Consider the following 25,201-nt stretch of genomic DNA (forward strand, 5'->3'; position numbering starts at 1 on the left):
TCAACATTATACCGTTAAGGACCCAGAAGAGTTTCCCTACAACCAGGAGGCCAATCACAGCGCGACACGTGTCGACATCAGAAGCCAATCATAGCGCGACACGTGTCAACATCAGAAGCCAATCACAACACGACATGTGTCAATGTCAGAATGAAACTAGAAACTCTCTTCTATAAATAGAGATCATTCTCTCACAATATTTCCGAATGTCATTTGTACTAAATCATTCACTAGTACTCACTAAAGGAGAGCTTGAACCTATGTACTTGTGTAAACCCTTCACAATTAATGAGAACTCCTCTACTCCGTGGACGTAGCCAATCTGGGTGAACCACGTACATCTTGTATTTGCTTCCCTGTCCATATCCATTTACATACTTATCCACACTAGTGACAGGAGTAATCTAGCGAAGGTCACAAACTTAACACTTTCTGTTGTACCAAAGACCCCTCCGGTTTTGTGCATCAACAATTTCATTTTGTACTTAACAGTAATTATGCAATAGGGTAAAATAGACAATTAACAATTTAAATTTAAGTTAGGTGTAGAAAGAAGTTACATGGATTCAAATAATAATAAATAGTGGATATATGATTACTTGGAGACCACTTAATTCTCGTTATTATGTGTTAAATTTGCTGATTCTGTTAAAAATACTGGAAAATTACCATCATGTTCTGTAATTAGATATAATTGAGAAATTTTAAAATTGGTGGAACCTACTTAAGTAGTCATGCTTCTGGGTATTCAATTTGAGATTACAGTTTCTTAATCATGGTTTATTATGGGCAATACGTTTAAATCACAATATAATAATTTTGAAGGAGATTCTAATAAGATTTTGATTGATATTTTATAATCTAGATCTTCATCAAAAGGGGTAGTTCATTTTTAAGTGTATCGATTGAGATGCTAAATCGATTTTGTATATAATCATAAACAATTTTTTTTTTCTGGTTCTACAATCTTCCTATTAACATAAATGTTAACATTTGTTTGATTTTCAAGATAATGGGAACCCAAGGGTACATTTTTGTTAATTTTGTGCCTTCATATGAAAAAAAATATAGAAAAAAATAAAAATTCAAACTTGAATACGAGAGGATTGACTTTATTTTTACCATTGCAAGATTATGCTGAATTGATTCACAACTTTGTTTGAATGGAAGCACTACTCTGACTAGCTGGTTTAACTCACGTCAACCGACAATGCCAGTCGACATCAATTGGGCAGTTTATGCAACAGGGGTAAAAGGGTCAAAATGCTTTTCTTCAATATAATAAAAGTAAACACATTATAGAATAGGGTCAAAATACTTTTCTTCAATATAATAGGAAAAGTAAACACATTGTAGAATAGTGTGGGGAGAGAGAGTAAATAGCGTGGGGAGAGTAAATAGTGCGGGGAGAGAGAGAGTAAATACTGTAGACCGAGGTGGGACAGGGGTGCAAACATATGGCAACGAGACCGGAGAGAAGCACCGTGCGAGCGCGCAATAGAGATCAAAAGCCCGTATAAAAATAAAATATTACAAAAGGAGTCTAAGCAGGCGGAGCTCCCTATTTATAGCACCTGCAAATCCCACTAAAACGATGGCCAAATTCTCCCTGAAGAATCACAACCCAAAGCACTCCCACCACCGCTGACGCCCTCCTCCCTCCCTCTCTCTCTCGAAATTCCAATCAACCAATGGAGAGCAATAGCAGCACCAGAGGAGTCTTTAGCGTCTCAATGTGCGGCCAAGAGCAGATTGAGCTCTCCAGAGACGGCAGCCACTACAGTCTCTCAACTGGGATTTTGCCTTCCCTCGGTGCAAGGTCGAGCAACCGACGCGTGAAACTCGGCACGTTCATTGTCTCGCCGTACGACCGCCGCTACAGGTTATGTTTTCAGACTTTTGGTTTCTGGGTTGCCTCTGTTTTCTGCTAATACTTTTATCAAACACCTTGTGTACCAAAAATCTTTTATTTGTTACTATGTTGTTTTTTGTATCAGTTGCGTTGACTAAACTTGTTTTCTTGTTTATTTTTATGTTACCTTTTTTACTGGGTTTTGTGTTTCGTAAAGAACCATTGAACTTTTGCCACAAAAGGTTGAAGCTTTGTGGTTATTTTTATTAATTGTAAGTTTTTATGTCATTTTTTCTGGGTTATGATTCTTGTTCTGGGGTTGTTTGTAATTAGCCCCTCTGGGATTTTTGCATTGCCTTGAATGCATATTAGTCTTTTTTTCTTCTTGATTTTTGTTATTTACTTCCGGTTTCTGTTCTTTCTTTTTATTAATTTATTCAGTCTTTTGGGTGTTTATAAAAGACGGAGATTGAATCTTGGAGGTGCCTTTTCAATGATTCAAAGGATTCATTTATTCTGGCTTTTTATTTCCATTTTATTTTATTTCCGAAGTATGTACCTTTATGCTTATAAAGTGGTTGTTGGTATGTGTTTGAACGGTCATGAATCATGATAAAATGGTTGTTGTTGAAAATTATTTCAGTGCTAAAATTCTAGGGGCCCAAAAGTATCTTCCTTTTTTTCAAAAGAAATTTGTGTTGATTCCGTGTTGGAATATACCCTTTCTGTTTTCATGTGCACATTAGTTTGGAATGTGTCTGGATTTATGTTCTCTGAACTGAAACAGACGTATCAATCGATCGTCGGTTAAAAAAAAAAAAAAATTAATATAAATTCGTTTACTAAGAAAAGAATGTTCGGATTTGGAGGCCTGCAATTCATCTAATTTTTTCTTGTATGGAAAACAATCTGCAGTTTTATTTGGTGATTCTTGACATTTTTTTAATCAGATGGAAAAGGAAAAGTTTTGAATGCAAATCACTGAACCAAGACATCCCATATGATTTAAATTCTGCAAGAATTATATGTGCAGAGCAGAAATTTGCAATCTTGATTTGGATAATATTTCTTGGGGTTTTCTTACAAGCTGCGCTGGTTCGACTGGTTTGATCCGACTGAATTGGTAAAAGGTCTATCTTGTTGCTAAACTTGGCTCGGATTGAATTTGTTCTTGCAGGATATGGGAGACATTTCTTGTTGTTCTGGTCATCTATACTGCTTGGGTGTCGCCGTTCGAGTTTGGTTTCCTTAAAGGACCAGGGGGACCGCTCTCCATTACTGATAATGTTGTCAATGGTTTCTTTGCTATTGATATCATTCTCACATTCTTTGTGGCTTACCTGGACAAGACCACATATTTACTTGTTGACGATCGAAAAAAGATTGGTTGGAAGTATGCAAGATCCTGGTTGATTTTCGATGTCATATCCACAATCCCATCTGAACTTGCTACGAGGATCTTTCCTAAATCTCTGCAGTCTTATGGCTTTTTCAACATGCTTCGTCTTTGGCGTCTACGAAGAGTTAGTGCCCTATTTTCCAGGTATGGCAATAGTTTTTCCCAGCAGTTTTTTTACTGCAAAAATGCATATAAGCAGAAGTTTTTCTTTATGTTAACCTCCCCACTATTCTTGCTTGAACAGATTGGAGAAAGATAGGAATTATAATTACTTTTGGGTTCGCTGTGCAAAACTTATTTGTGTAAGTATTTATGATGTTTCTGGGATTACTTGCATGAACAAAATGCATTTGTTATACGGCATCACCATCTGATGGGATTTCGATGCTCCTTTGTAGGTCACTCTTTTTGCCATCCATTGTGCTGGATGCTTCTATTACCTTATAGCTGCACGCAATCATGACCCTGCGAAAACATGGATGGGAGCTGAAATCCTAGGACAAAGCCTGTGGATTCGGTATGTGACTGCAGTTTATTGGTCAATCACAACGCTAACAACAGTTGGATATGGAGACCTGCATCCAGTCAATGCACGTGAGATGATCTTTGACATATTCTACATGTTCTTCAACCTGGGATTGACGTCATACTTAATTGGAAATATGACCAACTTGGTTGTCCACGGGACCAGTCGAACTAGAAAATTTGTGAGTAAATTCATATTCACTTAATTGGATTTTGTGCAATAAAATTAATTAAATGTGAAAATATTAATTTAGTTGCTTCTGTTTACCAGAGGGATACCATACAAGCTGCCTCCAGTTTTGCACAGAGGAATCAACTGCCTATACGCCTGCAGGATCAGATGCTTGCACACTTGTGTCTGAAGTTCAGAACAGATTCTGAAGGACTGCAGCAACAAGAGACCCTTGATTCCCTTCCTAAAGCCATCCGCTCGAGTATTTCACATTATCTGTTTTACTCTCTTGTAGATAAGGTGTACTTGTTTCATGGGGTTTCAAATGACTTGCTTTTTCAGTTGGTAAGTTCAAACCCAATCTCAAGGTTTTCAATCAAATTCTTCTCTCTAGTGAACTTGTCCGAACTTTTCAAAGTATCTTGTGTAGAAGTTTGGTTTAAATTCTTATTCTTATTCTGAATTCAAAGGTCTCGGAGATGAAAGCCGAGTATTTTCCTCCCAAAGAAGATGTAATCTTGCAGAACGAGGCACCCACAGATTTCTACCTACTTGTCACTGGTGCAGCGGTAACAATTTCATCTTTCTTTTTCATTCATTTCAAAGACTTTATAACTTTCCTATTCTCTTTATTTGAATTTCTTTTCTGAACAACCCAATATAATGTTTGAATTACTTTACAGGATTTAGTGGTTCTCAAACATGGAGTTGAACAGGCAAGTCTAACACTTGATTAGAAAGGATATCTTTTGCATTCGGTAGTTGCTTTGACCTTGGTAACTGCTATATAAGATTACGAGTACCATTATTTTTATAAATTGCAGGTCATTGGTGAGGCAAAATCTGGTGATCTTATTGGTGAGATCGGGGTACTTTGTTACAGACCACAGCTCTTTACAGTTAGAACCAAAAGATTGAGTCAGCTTCTACGGCTGAATCGTACTACATTCTTAAATATAGTTCAAGCTAATGTTGGAGATGGGACTGTGATCATGAATAATCTCCTGCAGGTGAGCTTATCTGATCCAGATGTTAAAGAAACCTATTTATTTCCAAGAATTTGTATGGATGATGATTTTTGACAAGTTGCACTCTACATTGCGCTTCTTTCTTGGTGGGTTGCAGCATTTGAAAGACCTCAAGGACCCAATTATGGAAGGAGTTCTGTCGGAGACGGAGAACATGCTAGCTCGCGGTAGAATGGACCTGCCTCTCAGTCTATGCTTTGCAGCAATCAGAGGAGACGACTTGTTGTTAAATCAGTTGCTGAAACGAGGTCTGGATCCAAATGAATCGGATAATAACGGGAGGTCTGCTCTGGTATGCAAAGTCCTATGCTCTTTATTTTACCCTATCTCTAGAGCATCAAACTCTAAATACTAACATACATTCTATGTTTCCTCTTTGTTCTGTGAAAAACCAGCATATAGCATCATCGAAGGGAAGCGAAAACTGCGTTCTTCTTCTGCTAGACTACGGGGCGGATCCTAAGAGTAGAGGTACTATCCAAACCTTTAACAAATCATTAAGTTAAACCATCATTAAACATATAAGTGTTGACACTAATGCAAGAAAGTCCGCTCTATTATTTCGCTAAGACTTATCGTCAATCATACTTTATCGTAGGCTCCCTACGCGATAAGGAGTAATCATTTAATAAACATAAGAGTTAAGATCAAATTAATATAATTCGTCCATGTAGAGAAATACTGGTCTTGTGTGTTGACCTTTGCCAATACTGCTTCCAAGGTCTTTTAAGTTCACATACCTAATTAACTATAATTCAGAAATACTCTTCTATTGAGGATTCTACCGTATAACCGGTCATTCATTCTCTTCCAAATTAAAAAGAAGAGACGTATTACTGGTTATGTGGTCTTCTATTGAGGGATCTATTGTGTAAACGATTATTTATTCCCTGCTATGACAAATAAAGAGGAATGATAAGTAACCGATTACACATAAGATTCTGCCCTTGTATTTGTATAAAATGCCCTTGTATACGGACTAGGATTCTCTCCCCTCTTCTTTCCATCCCCTTCCATCCCCTCCTCTTTCTATAAAAAATTAATATAAGATGTTGACGTGGCTTAACCGTGACCGTTCAAATAGGAGGGTAAGGAAGGGGAGGGAATCCTACTCCTATACATGTTGGCCATTGACCTTATCAGATATGGTTCACCTGTCATACATTTATGACGACTTAAGTTTTCTTATCCATTCCTTTAATAGTAAGTTGGAAAACTATGTTGACTCTCCATAATTAAACTATGAACTACTTGATTCTATTATTTGTTTCAAATTATTATATTTAATGTTTAAAAATTCTGGTTGACTTCGTAATCTGATCCAGAAGGCATGCATGTGCCTCCCACATCATGCTATCTGACAAATAGATAAATCTCTCATTAGAGTAATATTAAGCTATTGTATAGGCTTTAGAATCTGTTTATCTTATCCCTATCCTTTTTTAATATATCTTTAAAATATAGGAGTCTGATTCTTCTAGTTTTTTTATTCAACCATGCAAACTAGAGTGAAATAAAAATCATCTTTTGAAAAGAAATTTTTGTCTCATAGGTCGTGCAAATAAAAATTTGTAGTGGATCTGCATAGAAATGTGAGTTATGTTAATTGGCCAAAATTATGTACCACGTCTTTGCACTTAGATTAGGATCTCTGTCTCCTTTTTTATAAACTAAAGTAGTTTAGAACGTCGTTTTATCAAAAAGAATTAAAGTTTTATACTTAAATTTTACTTATTAAGAAATAATTGGCAACATGCATGCAGGTAGCCTTGTATTATTTAAGTGAAGGAAGTCAATGCATTTCCTTTTTCCTTTCCAAAGATAGATCGTCTCCGTTGACTTGATGATATGATTTGTAATGAAATACTTCTGCGTGCGCATGTATGTCTGCCCATGTCTTGTTTATTATGTAATTAGAACTGATTAAAATTAAAGTCATATTTTTTAATGTGGGCGGTTGTTCCCGTTCGACCTCGTCAACTCTCTGAATTAGAATAGTATATAATATCATCGTAGATATTTTTTTAAAAAAATATTGAAAATTATCCGCAATATAATAATCTTTTTCGACTTTTAATGTATGCTTATTAACTGCCGGTTAATTATGCGTTTACTATATGGTTTAAGATAAACTTTTGGGTTTAACATTAACTTAATTTTGTTTTCATGCATTGGCAGACTCAGATGGGAATGTACCACTTTGGGAGGCAATACTGAATGGTCATGAGCAAATTGCCAAGCTGCTGTTAGACAATGGTGCAAACTTGAGCTCAGGGGATGTTGGTCAATTTGCTTGCACTGCTGCCGAGCAAAACAGGTTGGACTTGCTCAAGGAAATTGCCCGACATGGCGGGGATGTCACGCGTCCGAAAAGCAACGGAACCACAGCTCTGCATGTTGCAGTATCTGAAGACAATGTAGACATTGTCAAATACCTCTTGGACCAAGGCGCTGACATTGATAAACCCGACCTCCATGGCTGGACCCCGAGAGCCCTAGCGGAACAGCAAGGACACGAAGACATAAAGACCCTTTTCCACTCTAGTAAAGAACCCAAAGTCGCCATTACCATTCCCGAACACAAGAGCGGAATCCGGTTCCTTGGGAGGTTTACGAGCGAGCCAACTATCCACCCTCCACCCACAGACAGCTCGTTTTCAGGAGCGGAGGGAGGATCATGCGGCAGAAATCGCCCGAGGCGTAGGACTAATAACTTCCACAACTCTCTGTTTGGCATGATGTCAGCTGCCCACACCGGGGAGAAAGACTTGTTTCTCTCCGTTGCGGAGACGAAAAGTCCTAAGAGCTACGTAAGCAACCCTGCTGCTAGGGTGACAATTAGTTGCCCTGAAAAGGGTGAAGTGAAAGGCAAACTTGTGCTGCTCCCACTGAGTTATGAGGAGTTGCTTGAGATGGGGGCAAAGAAATTCGGACTCTCACCGGCGAAAATCGTGAGCAAAGATGGAGCCGAAATCGACGATATTGATGTAATTAGAGATGGTGATCATCTTGTTTTTGTAAGTGCTGGTGAATCACAACAATAATAAGAAACTAACAGCCAAAATCCTCCGATTAATTAAAGAGGATTTGTTACTAAAATGTCGGTATTACCACGGACTAATCCAGATTAAGATATGCTGGATTAGGAGATGTGGATGAAAATGATGGACACGGCTAACCTCTTGCTGTCCTCCGTTGTCTCCATATATTTTTCTTTTGGTGTGGCTATTTTCTTGTGTTTATTTTTTCTTTCAATATTATGACTTGCACGTCAAGTCACAGTGCAAGTAAATTGTTTGTGGCATCAAATGTACATGATTTACAGCCTGAAAAAGTAAAAACTGTACAATAAAATCAGTTTTATCTCGAGCCATGTGGTAAAATCAAATATTCACGCCTTTTTGTTGTCGACTAATAAAAATCAAATTGGAATACAAACATATGTAACTATAAGTTAAGCAAGTTGGTTAGGTTAATACGCCATATCGCCATATCTAAGAGCATGAGCCGCTCAAGATCCGAGGGAGACTTGATCATCCGTCTCCGCTTCCACGTCCATCTTGTTAGTGGTGACATTGATACTAGTATGCCGACTACATTGTTGGTCCTGTCAGTTGTGACATCATTGTAAGAGTATGAGTATGATTCTTACAAGTCTTGGGATAATTGATATTATAAAGAAGTCTAAATCTGATAAGGAATGCAGACTTGAGAGAAGTTCCAATTGGTTTTGGAAAAGAACTTTGTGTTGGAACTTTATAAGGTCTCATGAATCTTTATGGTTTGTATGTCTTTGAATCCTAGTCCAATTCTGATAGGGAATGGACGGAGGAGCACTACATATTTATGGTTCAAACCACTGCTCTTGCGAGATCAGCTTATGTTGTTCTAAGTCCTATTGATTAGAGAAGTTATTGTGATCGTAAAAGAGGAGAAGGTTTTGAACACATAGGCTGTTATGGCTTCTCCAAGTTCAAATTCTGCAGGTATGTTCTCGGCAATCCTTGTTCTTGTTCATAAGTTTTGTCACTTGACTTGTTGCAGAACATTGGTAATTCAATTGGCATATCATCGATCTGTGTTAGAGATCTTACAATCATTCCTCTCCGGACTTGGATTTTCGGCAAGCGTGTTTTCTTTGATGTACCCGATATGCATTGAGGGAGTTTTGCGCGAACACCTCTCACTCGGCAGAAATTACGGGAGATGACTTGTCGTTGGGTTTAGGGTTTAGGGTTCATGTGATATAGATTTATAGTAAACAAGTTTAGGTTGAAGATCTTACAAAATACAAATAAAACTGAATTAAACCAAAAAATCACGTAGTCTTGGATTCAAATGAGAGATTTTTGGATTTGAGACCTGTAGCTTAAATTTGAACAACAAAATAGTTTCTTGGGTTATACATGACGTTACACGAGTGACCTGGGGTGGAAATACAACGGTAAAAACTCGCTTCGCTGGAGGCATACACAAGACTCAGAGGACACAAGTCGAAGAATAGCTCAATCGGTACAATCCCGGAGCAAAGCAAAAATCACAAGTCATGAGAGTACAAAGTACTGCACTAGTGGTAATCCCCCCAACATTTGTTGGATCTTTCTAAGTTACAAATGCAAATACACACAGCGGATTTCATATCCTGAAATTTGTTTCTATCTCTACAACAACTTCAGCATTTTCAGACGCGCTTCATGTTCGGCATCTAGTTTTGGTGGGGTATAGCATCCATGAAGATCCTCCACTATATACTCCTGCATAATTTTGAACCATTAGCATTGCAGGACTTTTGAATGATGCAAATATCTAAGATATGAAAGTTTATGAGATGATGCGGACTCTCTCTTGGTCTGGAAAACTAATGCAAGTCCGTGCACATTCCAAGAAATGATTAAATACAAGTATGTAGACATGCACAGGAGAAGAATGTCGAGGACTAACCTTTGTGAGTTCCCTCTTGGTCAGGATGTGATAATGTCTCTGCCAAATCCTCTGAATAGCCATGGTAGCGGCCAGGAAACCATAAGCTATGCCAAGAATGGCAAAGATGACAACAAACACAATCACGACGGCAAAGCAAGCCTCCATAGATGCGGGGAAACAATCCAAGATTCCCCAACCATAGCAACAGTTCTGGCACCCGGCCATCCGTGGGTCATTGCTATTGAACGATGAACAGTGTAGTATGAGCCCGAAAAATCCAAGCAGCACAAAGAAGGCCAGTACCCCTGATTCAATACAAGAAAATAGATGTAAGGTACTGATAACAAGTGCAATATTTATTTGTCCCCATAATCCTTCTCTTTATAAACAATCAAACAAGTAGAAAACTTTGATACCGTTGTACCGAACAAGACTATTAGACCAGATCTATCCATATCAAAAAAGACATTAATAGAAAGCAAAACCAAAATCAAAACGCATCTTTCATTGATACCTCCACAATATTACTTGAAACAACAAGAACGGCCTTCTACGTGTATTGAATGATAAATGGAAAAGTAAATAGCATGATTGCCACCCCCAAATCTTTTTATCATTTTCCTCAGATATACCACTATGACACTTAGGATGCCAAATATTAAGTAGCAACAGTTATGAACCCCATAAGCTAGTCTCATGTTTGTAAATTGAATAGTTTTGACAAGTGAGAACCAGTGTGTTTAAAAGTTTCCTAGATGAGGGAGGGAAAAAACCCTGAACTAAATAACCTTTTTACATGAACAGTTTTAAGGTGTAGGATTTTACCTATACAATAATAAAATGGTATAGGATGTTTTGACAAAATATGATCCCAACCATCACTAAATGAATTCCTGAAGGCCCCATCTTTGTCCATGACATATGCAAAGCCACCAATTGCAGCTATAACCTGGAAACAAAATTAATCAGAGACGGGCGGAAGGAAAACCAACTGATTATGAAAGAAAGTAAATAAATAACAGAACAATATAAAATTCCAAAGAGCAATTGCTTACTGATTGTACAGCCAAAAACACGAGGAAAACATCCCTCGCCACAAAAACTCGGAATTTTATTTTGCGCCAGACATTGTCCTCATATGTCTCAACTCGAAGGTGAAATTGGGCTTTGCAAGTTGTGCAGTGTGAGAAAGCAAATCCTTCCTAGAAAAGCAGATGAAAGATGGAGGTGATAACAAGTTCAGTAAATTTGAAACCACTACATGGTTACACAATCTAAGAGAAAATATCACAAAATTTCACCATGATATACAATATCCTGACTCTAATAGAAAAGGTTATTTACTTTAATGGAGCGCCAGTGATCGAGACAGGACCTATGAACAAACTGCTGGGTGCCTTTGCACATGCAAGGTGAAATCAACTCATCCTCTGTAAAGTTAAACATCACAAGTCAGACCAACAGCAGCATCAATATGCCTACGCAGCAACGAGACCAAACTTAGCCCAATTTCCAAAAACATGCGAAATTCACAGTTTTTATACTCATTTCAACTCCCAAATGAATCAAATTACTGCAACCTGTTAACATAGACTTAAAACTACAAAAAGATACAATCTTTCGAAGTTTCAAACTCCGATTACAATAAATCACAACAATTTAACCCACAAAACAATTAATCACTCCTCAGGAATCACACAACACTGAAATCCAACACTGCTTAAACAAAAATTCAAATCAACAAACTTAATTTCATTAATAAAAAACTGATTGACCTGGTTCGGCATCGCTTTCGAGACAAATGCGACAGCAAGGGATAGAGCCAGACTCAAGGTCTTCGTTGTTGATCTCACTCGAGCTTGCCGGCGACGAATCGTCCTGGTTCGGTAGCAGAGGCTCGATGTCAGTAGGTTCTCGGTCTCGCTCCCCTTCACCTGTTGGCTCCAGCTGCACTTCCCCTTTCATTGATCGGCCTCAGAAATCGCTCGAAACCCTACTCCAGCTCCCAATCGCCAACCAGAACAGAACAAAACCCCTAAAATTTGTCAGAATTCAAGCGCAATTCGTAATTTATGAGTGAGAATTGGTAACTTTCGCAGAAGTTTAACGGGGATTCCAATGGAAATTAAAGAATTAATTACGGAACTATTTGGGGATTTATTTAATTTTAAATGAATAAATACCTAGATTTTTTCTGCAGAGAATTTCCGAGGCAATTTCGTAAATCGGTGATTTTACGATGACGATAGGCATATAACTGTGCTGGGATTTTTTATGTTTTCTATACGACGCAGGTTGCGTACTGCGCGCTCTCGATGACTTGACCGGGTAATCAATGGGCACTTGGACCTAGTTTATATGGACCCCATGGATTTTAGTCATTTGGGCCGTGTAACCTTAAGTGTAATGGGCCACTTGACCCGATTCGTTTTCCATGTCTATGAATTTTGTACTCAAATTTAAGTTTGTTTTACCAAATAAGCTTTTGTTGCTTCGGATACAAGTAAGGGGTAAGAGTTTACTTCGGCGCTTGAGGTCTTATGTTCGATTTAACGATCCTCTAATATTGCTTGTATCGGAACAAGGACTTGAAGAGCACCTTTATAATTCATATTTAGCACATTAGAGGGGGATTACAAGCATTTCATAAATATAAGTCAAAATATGACGAACTAGTATGTGAGCCACGGAAATGACGATGACGATTTAAGTGTAACAAAAACAAGTCGAAAGCAACGTGAAATACAGAAAAATGTACACTAATTCAAAGTTCTAGGATTGAATTCGACGAACAAAGTTCAATGAAATTTGCAGAGATCTTAAGCCACATTGATCTAACAGGGAAACTAGTTGAAAATCTAAAAAACTGATCAATTTTTCGATAGACTTTCACCGTCGAAACTCAAATCTACCTACTCCAGTTGATCATCGCACAACGTTTTATTTCAGAAACAGAGCATGATTGAATAATTGTCTTGATTGTCTTGATGAATATCGATGCCTTTTACCACTTCTACTCTTCTGGTTCTGGACCTTTCAATTTCTTCGAATTCGGACTTGCAGCTTCATCTTCTTCGCTCTCTTCTTCCCCCTTGATCCCCTTGCCCTTCTCTCCGATCTTTCTTTTCCCCTCGGTGGCGCTTTCACTTGGCTTCAAATCGGGTTTTGTCACGGGGGTGGCAGGAGGAACAGCAGGGTTCTTGTTAGAGCGAGCTTGCAAAGACGGATCCCCAATCGCCAGCCTCTCATCTTGAGATTTTTTCGGTATCTTCGATCTCGGACTTGCAGCTTCCTCTTCTTCGCTCACTTCTTCTCCTCCATCTTCTTGGTTCTCTTCCAGTTTCCCCTTGCCCTTCTCATCGATCTTTCTCTTCCCCAGCTCCACATTCTCAGCGGCACTTTCACTCGGCTGCGAATCAGGTTTCTGCACGGCAGCGGGAAGATCGAGGTTCTTGCTAGAGCCACCAATCAAAGACGGATGCCCAATCGCCCGGTCCTTAAGCTCTGCTTGTTGAACGTTAGTTTTATGAATCAACTCTGGAAGAACTTCCTTCGGATTTTCTTTTTCTTCTTCTTCTTCTGCCTTTGCTTGATCAGAAAGAGCCCTTTTCCAATCCGCTGGAGTCATAATAATCACCTTCGGTGGTGCGGCGGACTGTACTTCTGGTTCACCGGAGTCACTGGAATCTGTTTCTTGTTCATTGGGATTTGCTGCTTCTTGTTGACCCTGAAATCCTTCTTCATCGGAATCCTCTATCCAAGAAGGTGGATTTGGCATAAGCTTTGGTGCTTCTGCTACACTTGCTTCACCGGAACTGGATGCATTGAAGTTGATTCTCAGTGGGTTTACTTGTGCTTGTTGTCCAACGACACCCGGAATAGTCTCAGCAAGTGCTGCTCTTACATCCTCGAAATCAAAATTCTTTTCCCCTGCGGTTTCTCCTACACTGGAAGCCGGTGTATTCTCAGGAGTTGGTGGTGCCGGCTCGCTGGATTCGGTGTTTTCCTCAAAATCTTCTGCTGCTTCGCTGGATTCGGTGTTTTCCTCAGAATCTTCTGCTGCTTCGCTGGACTCTGGGGTTTCCCCAGAATATGGTGCTTCTTCTTCCGCAGAACTTGGTGCTGTTTGTTCATCGGAATCGGAAACTTGCCCAGAAATTGTTGCCCCTTGTTCACCGGAATCTGACATTTTCCCAGAAAATTTTCTTTCCCAAAACTCTATCGACTGAAACGGTTGATTACGCAATGCAAGAAGCATTAATCTCACAGAGAATTCTCTCCGTCTTTCACCACCATCTTCGCGTATTTCTTCGTATTTTCGGTTTCCAGAATGATAGAGATTTCTGGTTTTCTCTCTCAATTCTTGATCTTTCTTCTCTCTCTCTCTCTCTCTCTTAAGTTCTTGAAGGATTTGATGAGTGAATGGTGTCTGTGGTTTCAGTAAGCACTTCGTTGTGAGATACAAGGGAGGGAGCTCGATGGTGAAGGGCAAACCGGTAAATATCAAGATGAGTCCCCAACTGAAAATTGGCGGGAGAAACAACGGATCGTAACAAACTAACAGCTTGGTTTTGCATTAGTTTCTTTCTTTTTGGGCTTAAATATTTAGGGCCTTTCCTTTGTGGGTACTGGGCTCATTTGATTGCTTCTTGAAAACCCAACGTCTCGGTGATTAGTTTTTGGTCTTCTTATTAAAACAATGAAAATCAAATTAAGTATGCTTCTCATCTCTTCTCGAGTTAGGGATAGGCTTCATCGTCGATAAGTAATAGCCTGGAATTAAGACCCCTAAATGACTGCTCAATTTTAAAAAATGTTCAAGTGCAGTTAATATCAAGTTTTGTTGAAAATGCTACAACCTATGAAGGTAAATTTTCATGCAAAATGTCTCGTTGCCACTAATAGTTGATCACTCAGTACAAGTTGTAATAATTTCCTCAAGTCTCTGATGTGGAACTTTATATTATTCAACATGCCTATGAAGAAAGTAACCGTAAATGTTTTACACAAAATGTCATGGGCCACTTGACCCGATTAGGCTTTGTTGCTTGGATACAAGGGAGTCGAAATAAATTCTCCTTTTAACTATTCAAGCTGCGACACTCGAGGTCTTATATTTGATTCAAACATTCTTAAATAACTTGTATTGAAAATGAAATATTGGATACAAGATGGGTGCAAAGATCTTAATTCATAAGCAATCCAAGCTATGAACACATTGAACAGGGATTGAAGGGCACCTTTTGAATTTATTAATGCCCCTAAAACCAAAAAGAGTTGGGGGAAATTTAGTAATGCCCTATGAACTTTGGACTTTATATCACTTTGTTTTCCTAACTTTCAATTAGTATTGAGCTCCCTAAATTTTAAATTTATGCCTACATGCTCTCAACCATCACTTCAATCACAGTTTTCTACTAATTTCGACATTTGCAATGCACGTGACTAAATTTTTAGAGGCATATGCATCAACAAAATGAAAAGTCACAAAGAAACGTAGTAAGTGCTTGGAATTCTTATCATACTATCTTCATTTTCAATACATTTGGGGATGGTAATAAAACTATACGCCCATTAAATATATACGTTGCCAAAGAAACTGTGCTACAAATGTAAATACACCAAATAATGAAAGTAAAAGAATTGTAACAAGTACCAAATCTGACTGCTTAATCAACTATGTTTCCGGTTGAGCAATGAACTGATGCTTCTTTGCAACCAATTCATCGTTGCACATTGTAATGCTTAGCAGGGTGGAGGAACACGAGCACTTCATTAACTTAAGTTGAAACGATGCGACAAATTAGTACTCAGTTCACTTGAATGATGACGAAGATTTAATGGTAACAAAAAAGAAAGTCAAAAGCGATAAAAGATATAGAAAAATATACTCAAAAGACGATGCAAAAGAAGGCAACAGGCATTCCGTTACTTGATGTTCTTCATCAGACTAATTGCATGTTGTACGATTGGCTAGTGACGAACATACCCCATGTGAGAGGCACATGCTTCACTTAAACTATTGATAGAAAATGACAGGTGGCACAATACAAGCCGTTACGATATTCTAATCTCAGTCATACATTGTAACCGAGTGTTCTAGCTATAATAAGAACATAAACTTAAACTTTGACTGAAAACTTGAAATCCTAGCCATCTTCAATTCTGCAGCAAGCTTAATCTCCAACAGTTCTCACCCTGTCGTCGCTACCTAATCCGGGCCATCAAATCGAGCAACTTATTTCCATGCTCCTGTAAGTTTGATTTTTCTCGTCCCGATTCAAATTGGTGTTATGACTGAGCTCAAATTGTTTTTCCTCATAAGTTAATCAACAAATGCTGCAATTGCTCCGCAAAACCATTAATTGTGAATTAACAACAGTGGCACGTATTCTTTTTCTTCTCTTCCTTTCAATAACCAATTATGATTGAATGCTGTGTAAACTTTGGTTGCCCTGTGACTCTGCCAATGACGCCCCATCCCTTCTCTCTTCCTCCTTTTCTTTCTCCTCTTCCCTCTTTTCTCTCCCATTCTTATGTTGACATGTAGCCCGAGAGTAGTCAGCCGCACCCTCAGATCTGCTGTCGTTGGCCTCGGATTTAAGGGCTCGTGAGGTCAGCTGAATCCCGATCAGTTAATAATGTTTAAGGGCTTGTAGATCAATCATTGTTTTTTCTTATTTTATTTTGATTTTGGTAATATTTAATTGATCTACAAAATGATTAAACATGATTAAAATTGTAAAGATGAGATGGATGGTTTCACGGGAGGAATGGTGGAAATAGTAGTAGGGGCGGATGGGGAAGGAGGAGAAACGGTCGTTGGTCGATCTGGGTTATTGGAATTGATTAATGACTGTTTTTTTAATTATTTTTATCAAAACAATTAATATTTGAAAGTGATATTTATATTTTAATTGTTATTTTACAAGTGTCAGTAAGTAATTAGTTGGGAACACCACCTGTTGTGCTTATGTGTGTGTACCCGGTCCTCTGAAAAAATTCTTGAACATTTGAGAACTCACTGAATACTGTGAAGTCAAGATTTAATGGCCCCAAGCTTTCTTGGAAGCATAGCGCGTTACTGATAGAATGAGTGATTTTTCATTCATGGACATAAATACTCACTTGAGCTATAGCATGCACAAGCATAAGGCTCGGAACTGATAACTTATTTATTCAAGGTATAATAATTTTTCATTTTGAAGAGATTAAAAGACGATCATTATACATGAAGAAAACATCTCTCTTCAAATACTCTCATGTTGAGGAAAATTGAAATTAATAAAAAAAAAATCTTTTGTAATTCATCTTTCGCTACAAATTTTTCCACTTTTTCTTTCATCTTTATAAATTGTGACTTATCCATTCAATTCAATCTTGAATACCAAACCAGCCTTTGTAATTAAGTTACGCAAAACACAAACTGCTAATGAGCTTCAAACTCCAACAGCGACACAAACAAAAAGTAACGTTTGAACGTGTTGACTACGTGGGTTAAATTATGATTTGGTCGCCAGACTTGAATGCTTTTAAGTCATTAATCATTGGAGGAGGATTATCTCCCCTCCTAATCTCTCTCCCCTTCCTTTCCTTCCTATTTGAACGGTTACGGTTTAGACACGTCAACTTCTGATATTGATTTTTTTTACTAAGACAATAAGATAAAAAACAATATGTGAGAGGAGAGGAAGGAAGGGGATGAGAATAAGAGGGGAGAGAATCCTACTCCTTAATCACTACCGGTCTCTGGCTTATTTAAGAGCAATTCCACCTTTAAAGACTTTGCGCCAGCACCCATCGCATTTATCCACTCAAGTGAACAGTAATATACCCCAATAAACAGTAATAAGTCAAAGCATCTCCACCCTTAACAAAAAAATAGCCTAGTCAATTTTATTAAAATATTATCTATTTTTTATTACAATGGTCTTCTTGTCCGACTCGTCATCGTCAACCTCCGTACTTTCTCCGTCGTCCTCCACTTTCGCTTTCCCTTTCTCATTCTTGTTCTCCGCCTGGGCCTCCACTTTCTCCTTCCCTTTCTTCTTCTTGTTCTTGTTCTCCACTTGGGTCGGTGCTGAAGTTGGGCCAACCGGTCTCAGTCACGACCACCAGAATGTTCTTGTATCGTGCAACGACCATGGCTCTGATGACGGCATCAACCATCATGTCGAGAGGTTTTGGTATCGGAAGCCCATGGTGAGGTAATCTTGGAATCCGAATGGGTGCTTCTGAAACAGGGGAAACTCGGCCTCCGCCTTGCTCTCGCCGGAGTTGTCCTCATCTTCTTTCACAACTTCCCCTTCCACTTCTTCCGCCTCCACCTCTTCCTTCTTCGCCTGCTCTTTCTTCTTCTTAGCTCCCTTGAACTTCTTCCTCGCCGACGCCACGGGCCACCAGCTTGATTTTGCCAGCGCCACTAGTTGCTTTTCTTTTTGCTCAGTCGTCTTGTGTTTCCTCGACGCCATTCCCACAAAACACACGCTAATAGGCTGGTTCATGGCTCTGTCAATTCTGGGCTGGCCTAGAGACCAGCTTGGGTTAGGTGCCAGGCAATTGAACGGGTTGGAGTGGATTGACTGAGTCCCGGCCCCTTTTTTTTACAGGGTGCCGGCCTAATGGTGTTCCGGTGGAAGTGCTCTGAGTGTTTTGAAGTTTCCCCGACCCCATGCACATATATGCCATTAGTTTCCACATACGGTCGTACCTAAATTCCATACAAGTCAAACATCCACGCACACACGTTCAGTCCACCCTTACATTTCAAGCTCTGTGTAGCCTGACTCAGACACCTTTTGGATATTTCATGTGGCTGTTTTCAAGTACTGTTGAAATGTAAGCTATATCGCAGACTTGAAGGTTCGAAGGCAGGACCAAAAGGAACTTAAAAGATGCAACGACTAGCTTGTGAAGGAATGAAGCATATGATTCTAGTTTTTCGAAGAACAGATGTAAGCCTAGGATTAGAACTAATGTAGGGCTGTGATTCATATATCCAGTTGTCCATTTGAAGGATGTGTACTATATGCAATACCTGCAGATAAGTAAGAAGAATGTTTTTGAAAAAATTACAATGAATGAAAAGTTTAGTACTGCTGCCATGTTTTGCAGTCACTGAAATTCTCTGAAAAATTCCTTTTGTTCTTCCTTAGCTTTTGTTCTCAATCATTCCCTAAATATCCAATTTCTAACATGGCCTCAAAGCCGTTTTTCGATCTTTAGATGGGCGTTGTTTTGATTCAAGGGGAGATTTCAATTTGAACCCTAAAAGTCCCGAAACCCAGTTTTCTAAATTTTTTCAAAAACCTTCAAAACTCCTCAAAATCTTTCAAAGTCTCTTCCTTTCTTCTCAAAATGTCTATCAATACCAATGGAGAAGTTAAAGCTTCAGTCTTTGGTGGAGAAAACTATGAGTTTTGGAGTATCAAAATGAAAACAATCTTCAAATCTCATGGTCTCTGGGAGATAGTCGAGGAAGGGTATGAAACCTTTACTGAAAAGGTTGCAGATGCTAAGAAGCTTCCTCTTGGCAAGGAAATCGTCTTGAAGGAGAACATGACAAAGGATACGAAAGCCTTGGGGATTATTCAGAACTCTGTCACAGACCGAGTCTTTCCTAGAATAGCTCATGAAGAAACCTCAAAGGGAGCGTGGGACAAACTCAAAGAAGAATACAGAAGAGATGTAAAGGTAAGAAAAGTTAAACTTCAAATTTTGAGAAGAGATTTTGAGTATGCTAGAATGAAAGAAGGAGAACCCTTGAATGATTATTTCAGTAGGATGTTTGAACTAGTAAATCAGTTGAAAACCTATGGAGAAGAACTTGCTGATGCTAGAATAGTGCAGAAAATACTTATCAGTTTTACTAGAAAGTATGATAATATTGTCAATGTTATTGAGGAGACAAAAGATCATGATACACTAGGAATACAAGAAGTTGTAGCGTTAATCAAAGCCTGTGATAAAAGGTTAGATAGACATGCTGAAAATATGACTGAAAATGCCTTCCAAATGTTGAACATTGGAGGCAAGAGCATATACTCCAATGGGAAATTCTTTGGAAATCAAAATTATAAAGGCAAAAATGAGCGGAAAAGAAAGAACAAGAGATGTGATAGTAGAGTTAGTGTAGTGCAGAAGCAAGGTGCAAGTAGTAGTGAAGGAGAGACATCCAAAACTGCTTGTAAAATCTGTGACAAACTACACTTTGGACCTTGCTGGTTCAAGGGAAAACCCAAGTGCACAAAGTGTAATAGATTTGGACACTGGGTGAAAGACTGCAATGCCAAAGGCAATCAACAGGTTAACTTTGCAAATCAGGTGGAGAAAGCCAATGTGTTATTTGCTCAGTGTAGAATAGCAACAATGGAGAAGGCTAGTACCATCTGGTATATTGATAGTGGATGCAGTAATCATATGACTGCACAAGAGTCATTACTCGTTGATATTGACACTTCTTTCAAAGGCAGAGTTAAAATGGGAAATGGAAACTTGGTTGATGTTGTTGGCAGAGGTACTCTAGTTATTGAAAGCTATAAGGGAAAAAGATATATTAGAGAAGTGATGCTTGTACCAGGACTTGATGAGAATCTTCTCAGTGTTGGGCATATGATTAAACACAAGTATTTTCTCTTGTTTGGTGACTCTATGATAGAAATCTATGATGACATGTCACTGTCAAACTTGGTGGCTAGGGTATTGATGAAGGATAACAGAAGCTTTCCTCTTTTCTTGAAACATATGGATTTAATTTCCATAAGGACAGCTGTGATTGAAAATGCCTGTCTATGGCACAGAAGGCTAGGGCATCTTAAATACCAGAGTCTAAAGAACTTGAAGAACAAGAAGCTAGTGTATGGACTGCCTGAGATTGATGAAGTGAAGGAAATGTGTGAAGGTTGTGCAATGGGAAAGCAACATAGGGAACCATTCCCTACAAGTCAAACCTGGAGAGCAACTGAACCACTAAAGCTGATTCATAGTGATGTTTGTGGTCCAATGAGGATTGCAACACTTGGAGGTAATAGGTACTTCTTGACCTTCATTGATGACAAAAGTAAAGATGAGAGGAACAAAACCTTACCACTCTAAAGTCTTAAATCCACCGGAAACTCGCCGGAAAAAACCATGATAGTCCGGCCACCCCTGCAACTCAACGAACCCGAGCTTCCCGACGTTCAAAACCTTCCAAAATTCTTCTAAAAGCTTCGTAGAAGTTCTAAGGCTCACTATAACCTTAAAACTCGATGAAACCTCCGCGATCACGACGGGGTCACTGTGCACCTTGATGAGTAGATTTTATATTATATATTTTACCCTAAATTTTGGTTAATATATTGGAAGAAATTTGATACTTTGAATTGTATTTTCAATATAGGACTTTCGACTTCCTCTGGAGCAAAACAGGACCAAATGGACGAATTTTGGAGTAATTCCAGTTGGAGGACGTTCATGAGTCACTTAGCTTGATCGTATCAAAATTTGGGATTTTTCCACCAAGCGGTTATTTTCTGGCGATGAAATAAAGAAGCAGTGCGCAATGCTGGAAAATGACGTTTTTGGGCTTAAATTGCGTTTTTGGAGCCCAAGATGACCTCGGATGGGTTCGTGGCCTTCTGGAAAAGTGTTCAGAATATTCCAAACATTAAATCCAGCTATATTGGGCCAGTTTTGGAGCAGCTTATGGGTCAAAACGTGGCTGTTCAGATTTTAGATGAATTTTTATCATTTAAGTTAGGGTTATATTTTCTAGGGTTTTGGGGTGGCTTGGCAAATATATTGCTTAGCCGTCTACAGTTTTAGACGACGCTTTATTTTATGCAATATTGGAGACAGAGAGAAGTGCTAGGGTTTTGAAGATTTTCTACTTGAAGGTGTTTTCAATCCTTTTCTTAAGAGATATTTCTATGATTTCAATTATGAATATGCAGAACTAATTTCTATTGCTAGGGCGAAGCCTTGAGCCTTAGCATGAATATGTGATTTTTATTTAATTGCTTATGATTGATTGCATGCATATTTTGAATTGTTAATCACCGGGATAAAAACTATCTAATTGTCTTAATGCCTGATCACCATTAGGATCTTTAGAAAAGTAATTTGATGTAATTTTGGTCGGAAGGTTCCCTGAAATTGACGCTGACTTCTTGTGATTAATAATTGTAATTTCTCTTAGGATGAATATCACGTCTTAAGGATTGCATGGTTTTTCAAAGGATTTTCATAAAGCATAATGAGTCTTTCATGTTTAGATTTGATCCGAACGTCCGGACGGGTTGCATGTTAGATATACGTTCTATGTTGGAGGTTCCAAGTAGAATATGAAATAGGAAAATCTAACCTTCAAAGTAGCATGTATAGATCATAAGTAATGGGTAAAAATTCATAGGATTGCTAGGTGATGGTGGAACCCTAGTGCTTTCTTAATTTGATTTTCTCAAAACTGTTTTCTTCTCTCTAATACTAATATTGCAGATTGTTTATTTTAATTCATTAAATTCGTTTTTATTTTAATTAGGTTATAAAATCAAGCACTTCAATTTCTATTTTACAATAATTAAATGGAATCTGATTAGTTCGAATTATTTAATAATCCCTGTGGAGATGACCTTGCGAAATCCGTTTATACTACAATAACCTTGTGATTCTTGCAAGTAAAATAGGAGATTTAAGCCCGTTCGCATGAGTACTAAAAATCCTATCAAGAAAATGGCGCCGTTGCCGGGGATTATTTAAAATAATCCCTACGAATCAGATTTTCAATTAGTTATTGCTGTTTATACATATAAAAAAAAATTTAATTTTCGTTTTATTTTATTTTTACAGATTATAACAGTACAACAGTGCAAATTTCTGAAATCTGTGCATGGTCAGCACCCGTTCAACAGTGCAGAAATTGATTCCACTTGATCCAGAACTTGAGCAGAATTTAAGGAGGAGGCGCAGAGAGCAAAATTTGCAATTTGCAGCGGGTTCGTCCACTGCAGGAGACATTTCTGGAAACAGTATCTACTGGGGACCTGCACAACAAAGTAAAAATGGCGTTTGTAATTCCAGAGGCAGGTCTGCCCCTGGGTGATTCACTGACAGCCCATATAACAAATATACCCAGTTGCATTACATATCCGGCAGTGGAGGAAGGGACTGCATTTGAAATAAAACAGCACATGTTGAATATTCTACCTAAGTTTCATGGGTTATCATCTGATGATCCTAACATGCACATTGCAGAATTTTTAATGGGGTGCAAAAACATTTTGGTGAGGGGATTTTCGGCTGAATCTATTAAGTTGCGGTTATTTCCATACACTCTAAAGGATCAGGCAAGGAGATGGCTCCTCACACTCCCATCTGGAAGCATTACAACTTGGGCCCAACTCAGTGAAAAATTTTTAAACAAGTATTATCCGGCTTCTAAGACCCTTGACATGAGAACTCAGATTTTATCTTTTGCCCAAAAACTGAATGAAGAGTTTCATGAGGCGTGGGAGCGATTTAAGGAGTTGATTAGAAAATGTCCACATTCGGGTATTAACACTACTTAGCATACAACCAACGTTCCCTCAATCTTTGCTTCATCGACTTAATACGTTTACATGCTCTGCTCTGGCTCAGAATATGCCAGAATATCTTCAATGAAAATGATATCAATTATCAAGGCATTATTGGAATACTTCATCCATCAACTCATAAAACAGCATGAGTATCCATATAGCATCACCAAACTTCATAAAGACTATAACAAGTCCAGAAAAACCATCTTATGATCAACGTCACTTATAATATTCAATTGGTAGTAACCAGATCTCAATTCAATCTTTGAAATTACACAAACATCTCTAAGCTTATCAACTAAACATCAGTACACTATCATGGATAACGGTTCTCGATCGTTACCAATTCCATTGTCTATAATCAATGAACAATCTCTAAGTCCATTTTCTTTCTCACCAACAAACTGGTGCTCCTCAAAAGTGTTGTACTAGGTTGAATGAAACTTTTATCAACCAATTCTTTCAACTGAATTTCCAATTCCCTTAACTCATCATGAACTAATCTTTAACATAAATTTATACCTGGCAACAATTCAATAGTGAACCTCATATCTCTGCCTAAAGGCAATCCAGGTATACTTTCAGGGAAGACATTAAGAAAAGTCTAACCCCTTTTTCATTTTTCACACTTCTCCGAGCAATATCCTTTAGTACCACAGGAACTAAGTATTTTTGGGCAGCCTTTCAAAACAATCTCTTTGCTTTCACAGCATAAATAATGGCTGAACTCAATCCACTTTACATACTTACAAAAGTAATCTCTGGTCATCCAGATCGATGGAAAGTACTGGTTTCTCGTAACATTCCGTCTTGTCACAATTATAACCAACCAATCTAATGGAACAGAATTAACTGACCCAATACATACTTTATTATTACTGAACATTCTGAATAAGTACAATACTAACATAAAATAATCTACCGGGTTGCTTGCTTAACGAATCCACGAATGAGTTATTAATATTACGGTCTGCAGCCCGCAATACTGATAAATCATCGTTGTCTCGATAAGTAGGCAACCACTCTCAAAGATATAACATTACTATTTTGTCACTCAATGCAAAATACATACACTCGTCTCAACTACATTTATTTACTACTCTCTAGATAATAACATACATAATAAGAAATATATCAGCCGAAGTCAACTAGAATGACCAATACGGCTGATTCAACTCTTATCTCAATAATACGTCGGCCGGATCCACTCCGCGTGGTCGGTACGGCCGAGCCTATAACTCACCAATTTCTCATGCGTCAGCCAGATCCACCTCTCGTGGCCTGTACGGCTGAACATATAACTCATCAAATCTCTCTGTACTCACGGTCAATCCGACCAAACTACTAAATCCATAACTCTGCTGAATCGACACTATGATATCATGGAAAATTGTTGAGTACAACTGATTCTAGGGACGATTCACAATTCTGTGTCCCCTCTATTCACATAAACACATTCATTAATTTCACACTTCCCAAAGTGTTAATTTTGTACCTGCTGCACAAAGTACATTTCCTTTACTCGAGACACCTTGTCTCAAATATCTGGGATTACCAGTATATCCATCACTTTAATTCTGACCAGCGACATTAAAACCTCAGCTGGAAGAATTAACTCTAGCTTCACTTCTTTCGAAGCTCTGAATCTTTCTATATCCTTGATATGACGAATCATTAACTTTATCGTCTTCTTTTGATTCCCATTCATTTCTTATTCTTCTTTATTCTCGTTGCTCATGTTCTCAG

At 38.4% G+C, this 25,201-nt stretch overlaps 4 protein-coding genes and 1 non-coding gene across 6 annotated transcripts; 1 reads left to right on the forward strand and 4 right to left on the reverse strand.

Annotated features, from left to right (window-relative positions):
- The first annotated feature begins 1,362 nt into the window (after positions 1–1,362).
- LOC103415754 (potassium channel AKT1-like) lies at positions 1,363–8,204 on the forward strand. Its single transcript, XM_008354048.4, has 11 exons — positions 1,363–1,882; positions 3,030–3,395; positions 3,496–3,553; positions 3,650–3,958; positions 4,048–4,293; positions 4,419–4,517; positions 4,632–4,664; positions 4,773–4,958; positions 5,074–5,268; positions 5,372–5,447; positions 7,155–8,204. The coding sequence occupies exons 1-11, from the start codon at positions 1,692–1,694 to the stop codon at positions 8,018–8,020; spliced, it is 2,625 nt and encodes an 874-aa protein (XP_008352270.3). The 5' UTR covers positions 1,363–1,691; the 3' UTR covers positions 8,021–8,204.
- A 1,100-nt stretch (positions 8,205–9,304) lies between these two features.
- LOC103400465 (uncharacterized) lies at positions 9,305–12,225 on the reverse strand. 2 transcript variants are annotated; one of them, XM_008339117.4, is made up of 7 exons: positions 12,083–12,225; positions 11,675–11,901; positions 11,244–11,329; positions 10,955–11,101; positions 10,725–10,848; positions 9,918–10,204; positions 9,305–9,730 (listed from the first exon to the last, which is right to left on the reverse strand). In XM_008339117.4, the coding sequence occupies exons 2-7, from the start codon at positions 11,862–11,864 to the stop codon at positions 9,638–9,640; spliced, it is 927 nt and encodes a 308-aa protein (XP_008337339.3). In that variant the 5' UTR covers positions 11,865–11,901; positions 12,083–12,225; the 3' UTR covers positions 9,305–9,637. The 2 variants fall into 2 exon arrangements, with proteins under 2 accessions (XP_008337339.3, XP_008337338.3); XM_008339116.4 differs by having other exon boundaries at positions 11,675–11,934.
- A 687-nt stretch (positions 12,226–12,912) lies between these two features.
- On the reverse strand, positions 12,913–14,088 carry LOC139191708 (uncharacterized). The gene has a single exon (XM_070812706.1). It carries the CDS (start codon positions 14,086–14,088, stop codon positions 12,913–12,915), a length of 1,176 nt encoding a protein of 391 aa, XP_070668807.1.
- A 2,233-nt stretch (positions 14,089–16,321) lies between these two features.
- Positions 16,322–18,370, reverse strand: LOC103415775 (uncharacterized). Its single transcript, XM_070812707.1, has 3 exons — positions 18,097–18,370; positions 17,825–17,979; positions 16,322–16,519 (listed from the first exon to the last, which is right to left on the reverse strand). Exons 1-3 carry the CDS (start codon positions 18,368–18,370, stop codon positions 16,322–16,324), a joined length of 627 nt encoding a protein of 208 aa, XP_070668808.1.
- A 4,956-nt stretch (positions 18,371–23,326) lies between these two features.
- Positions 23,327–23,431, reverse strand: LOC139192626 (small nucleolar RNA R71). Its single transcript, XR_011576841.1, has one exon. It is a non-coding gene; the product is annotated as a small nucleolar RNA R71 (small nucleolar RNA).
- Positions 23,432–25,201: the final 1,770 nt, after the last annotated feature.

The sequence above is a fragment of the Malus domestica genome, chromosome 15 (assembly GCF_042453785.1).
Source record: "Malus domestica chromosome 15, GDT2T_hap1".
Taxonomy (NCBI): Eukaryota; Viridiplantae; Streptophyta; class Magnoliopsida; order Rosales; family Rosaceae; genus Malus; species Malus domestica.

What these genes read in the sequence shown, in the direction of transcription:
- LOC103415775 (XM_070812707.1), bottom strand. Translation starts at nt 18,370, where the DNA reads ATGGCGTCGAGGAAACACAAGACGACTGAGCAAAAAGAAAAGCAACTA. An exon ending in CCAAGATTACCTCACCATGG is followed by an intron (nt 17,980 to 18,096) that starts GCTTCCGATACC and finishes GCCCAACTTCAG; the next exon opens with CACCGACCCAAGTGGAGAAC. An exon ending in AGTCGGACAAGAAGACCATT is followed by an intron (nt 16,520 to 17,824) that starts GTAATAAAAAAT and finishes ATCGGGATTCAG; the next exon opens with CTGACCTCACGAGCCCTTAA.
- LOC103415754 (XM_008354048.4), top strand. Translation starts at nt 1,692, where the DNA reads ATGGAGAGCAATAGCAGCACCAGAGGAGTCTTTAGCGTCTCAATGTGC. An exon ending in TACTTGTCACTGGTGCAGCG is followed by an intron (nt 4,518 to 4,631) that starts GTAACAATTTCA and finishes ATTACTTTACAG; the next exon opens with GATTTAGTGGTTCTCAAACA. An exon ending in TCATGAATAATCTCCTGCAG is followed by an intron (nt 4,959 to 5,073) that starts GTGAGCTTATCT and finishes GGTGGGTTGCAG; the next exon opens with CATTTGAAAGACCTCAAGGA.
- LOC139191708 (XM_070812706.1), bottom strand. Translation starts at nt 14,088, where the DNA reads ATGTCAGATTCCGGTGAACAAGGGGCAACAATTTCTGGGCAAGTTTCC.
- LOC103400465 (XM_008339117.4), bottom strand. Translation starts at nt 11,864, where the DNA reads ATGAAAGGGGAAGTGCAGCTGGAGCCAACAGGTGAAGGGGAGCGAGAC. An exon ending in ATCACTGGCGCTCCATTAAA is followed by an intron (nt 11,102 to 11,243) that starts GTAAATAACCTT and finishes CTGCTTTTCTAG; the next exon opens with GAAGGATTTGCTTTCTCACA. An exon ending in CCAAGAGGGAACTCACAAAG is followed by an intron (nt 9,731 to 9,917) that starts GTTAGTCCTCGA and finishes AAAATTATGCAG; the next exon opens with GAGTATATAGTGGAGGATCT.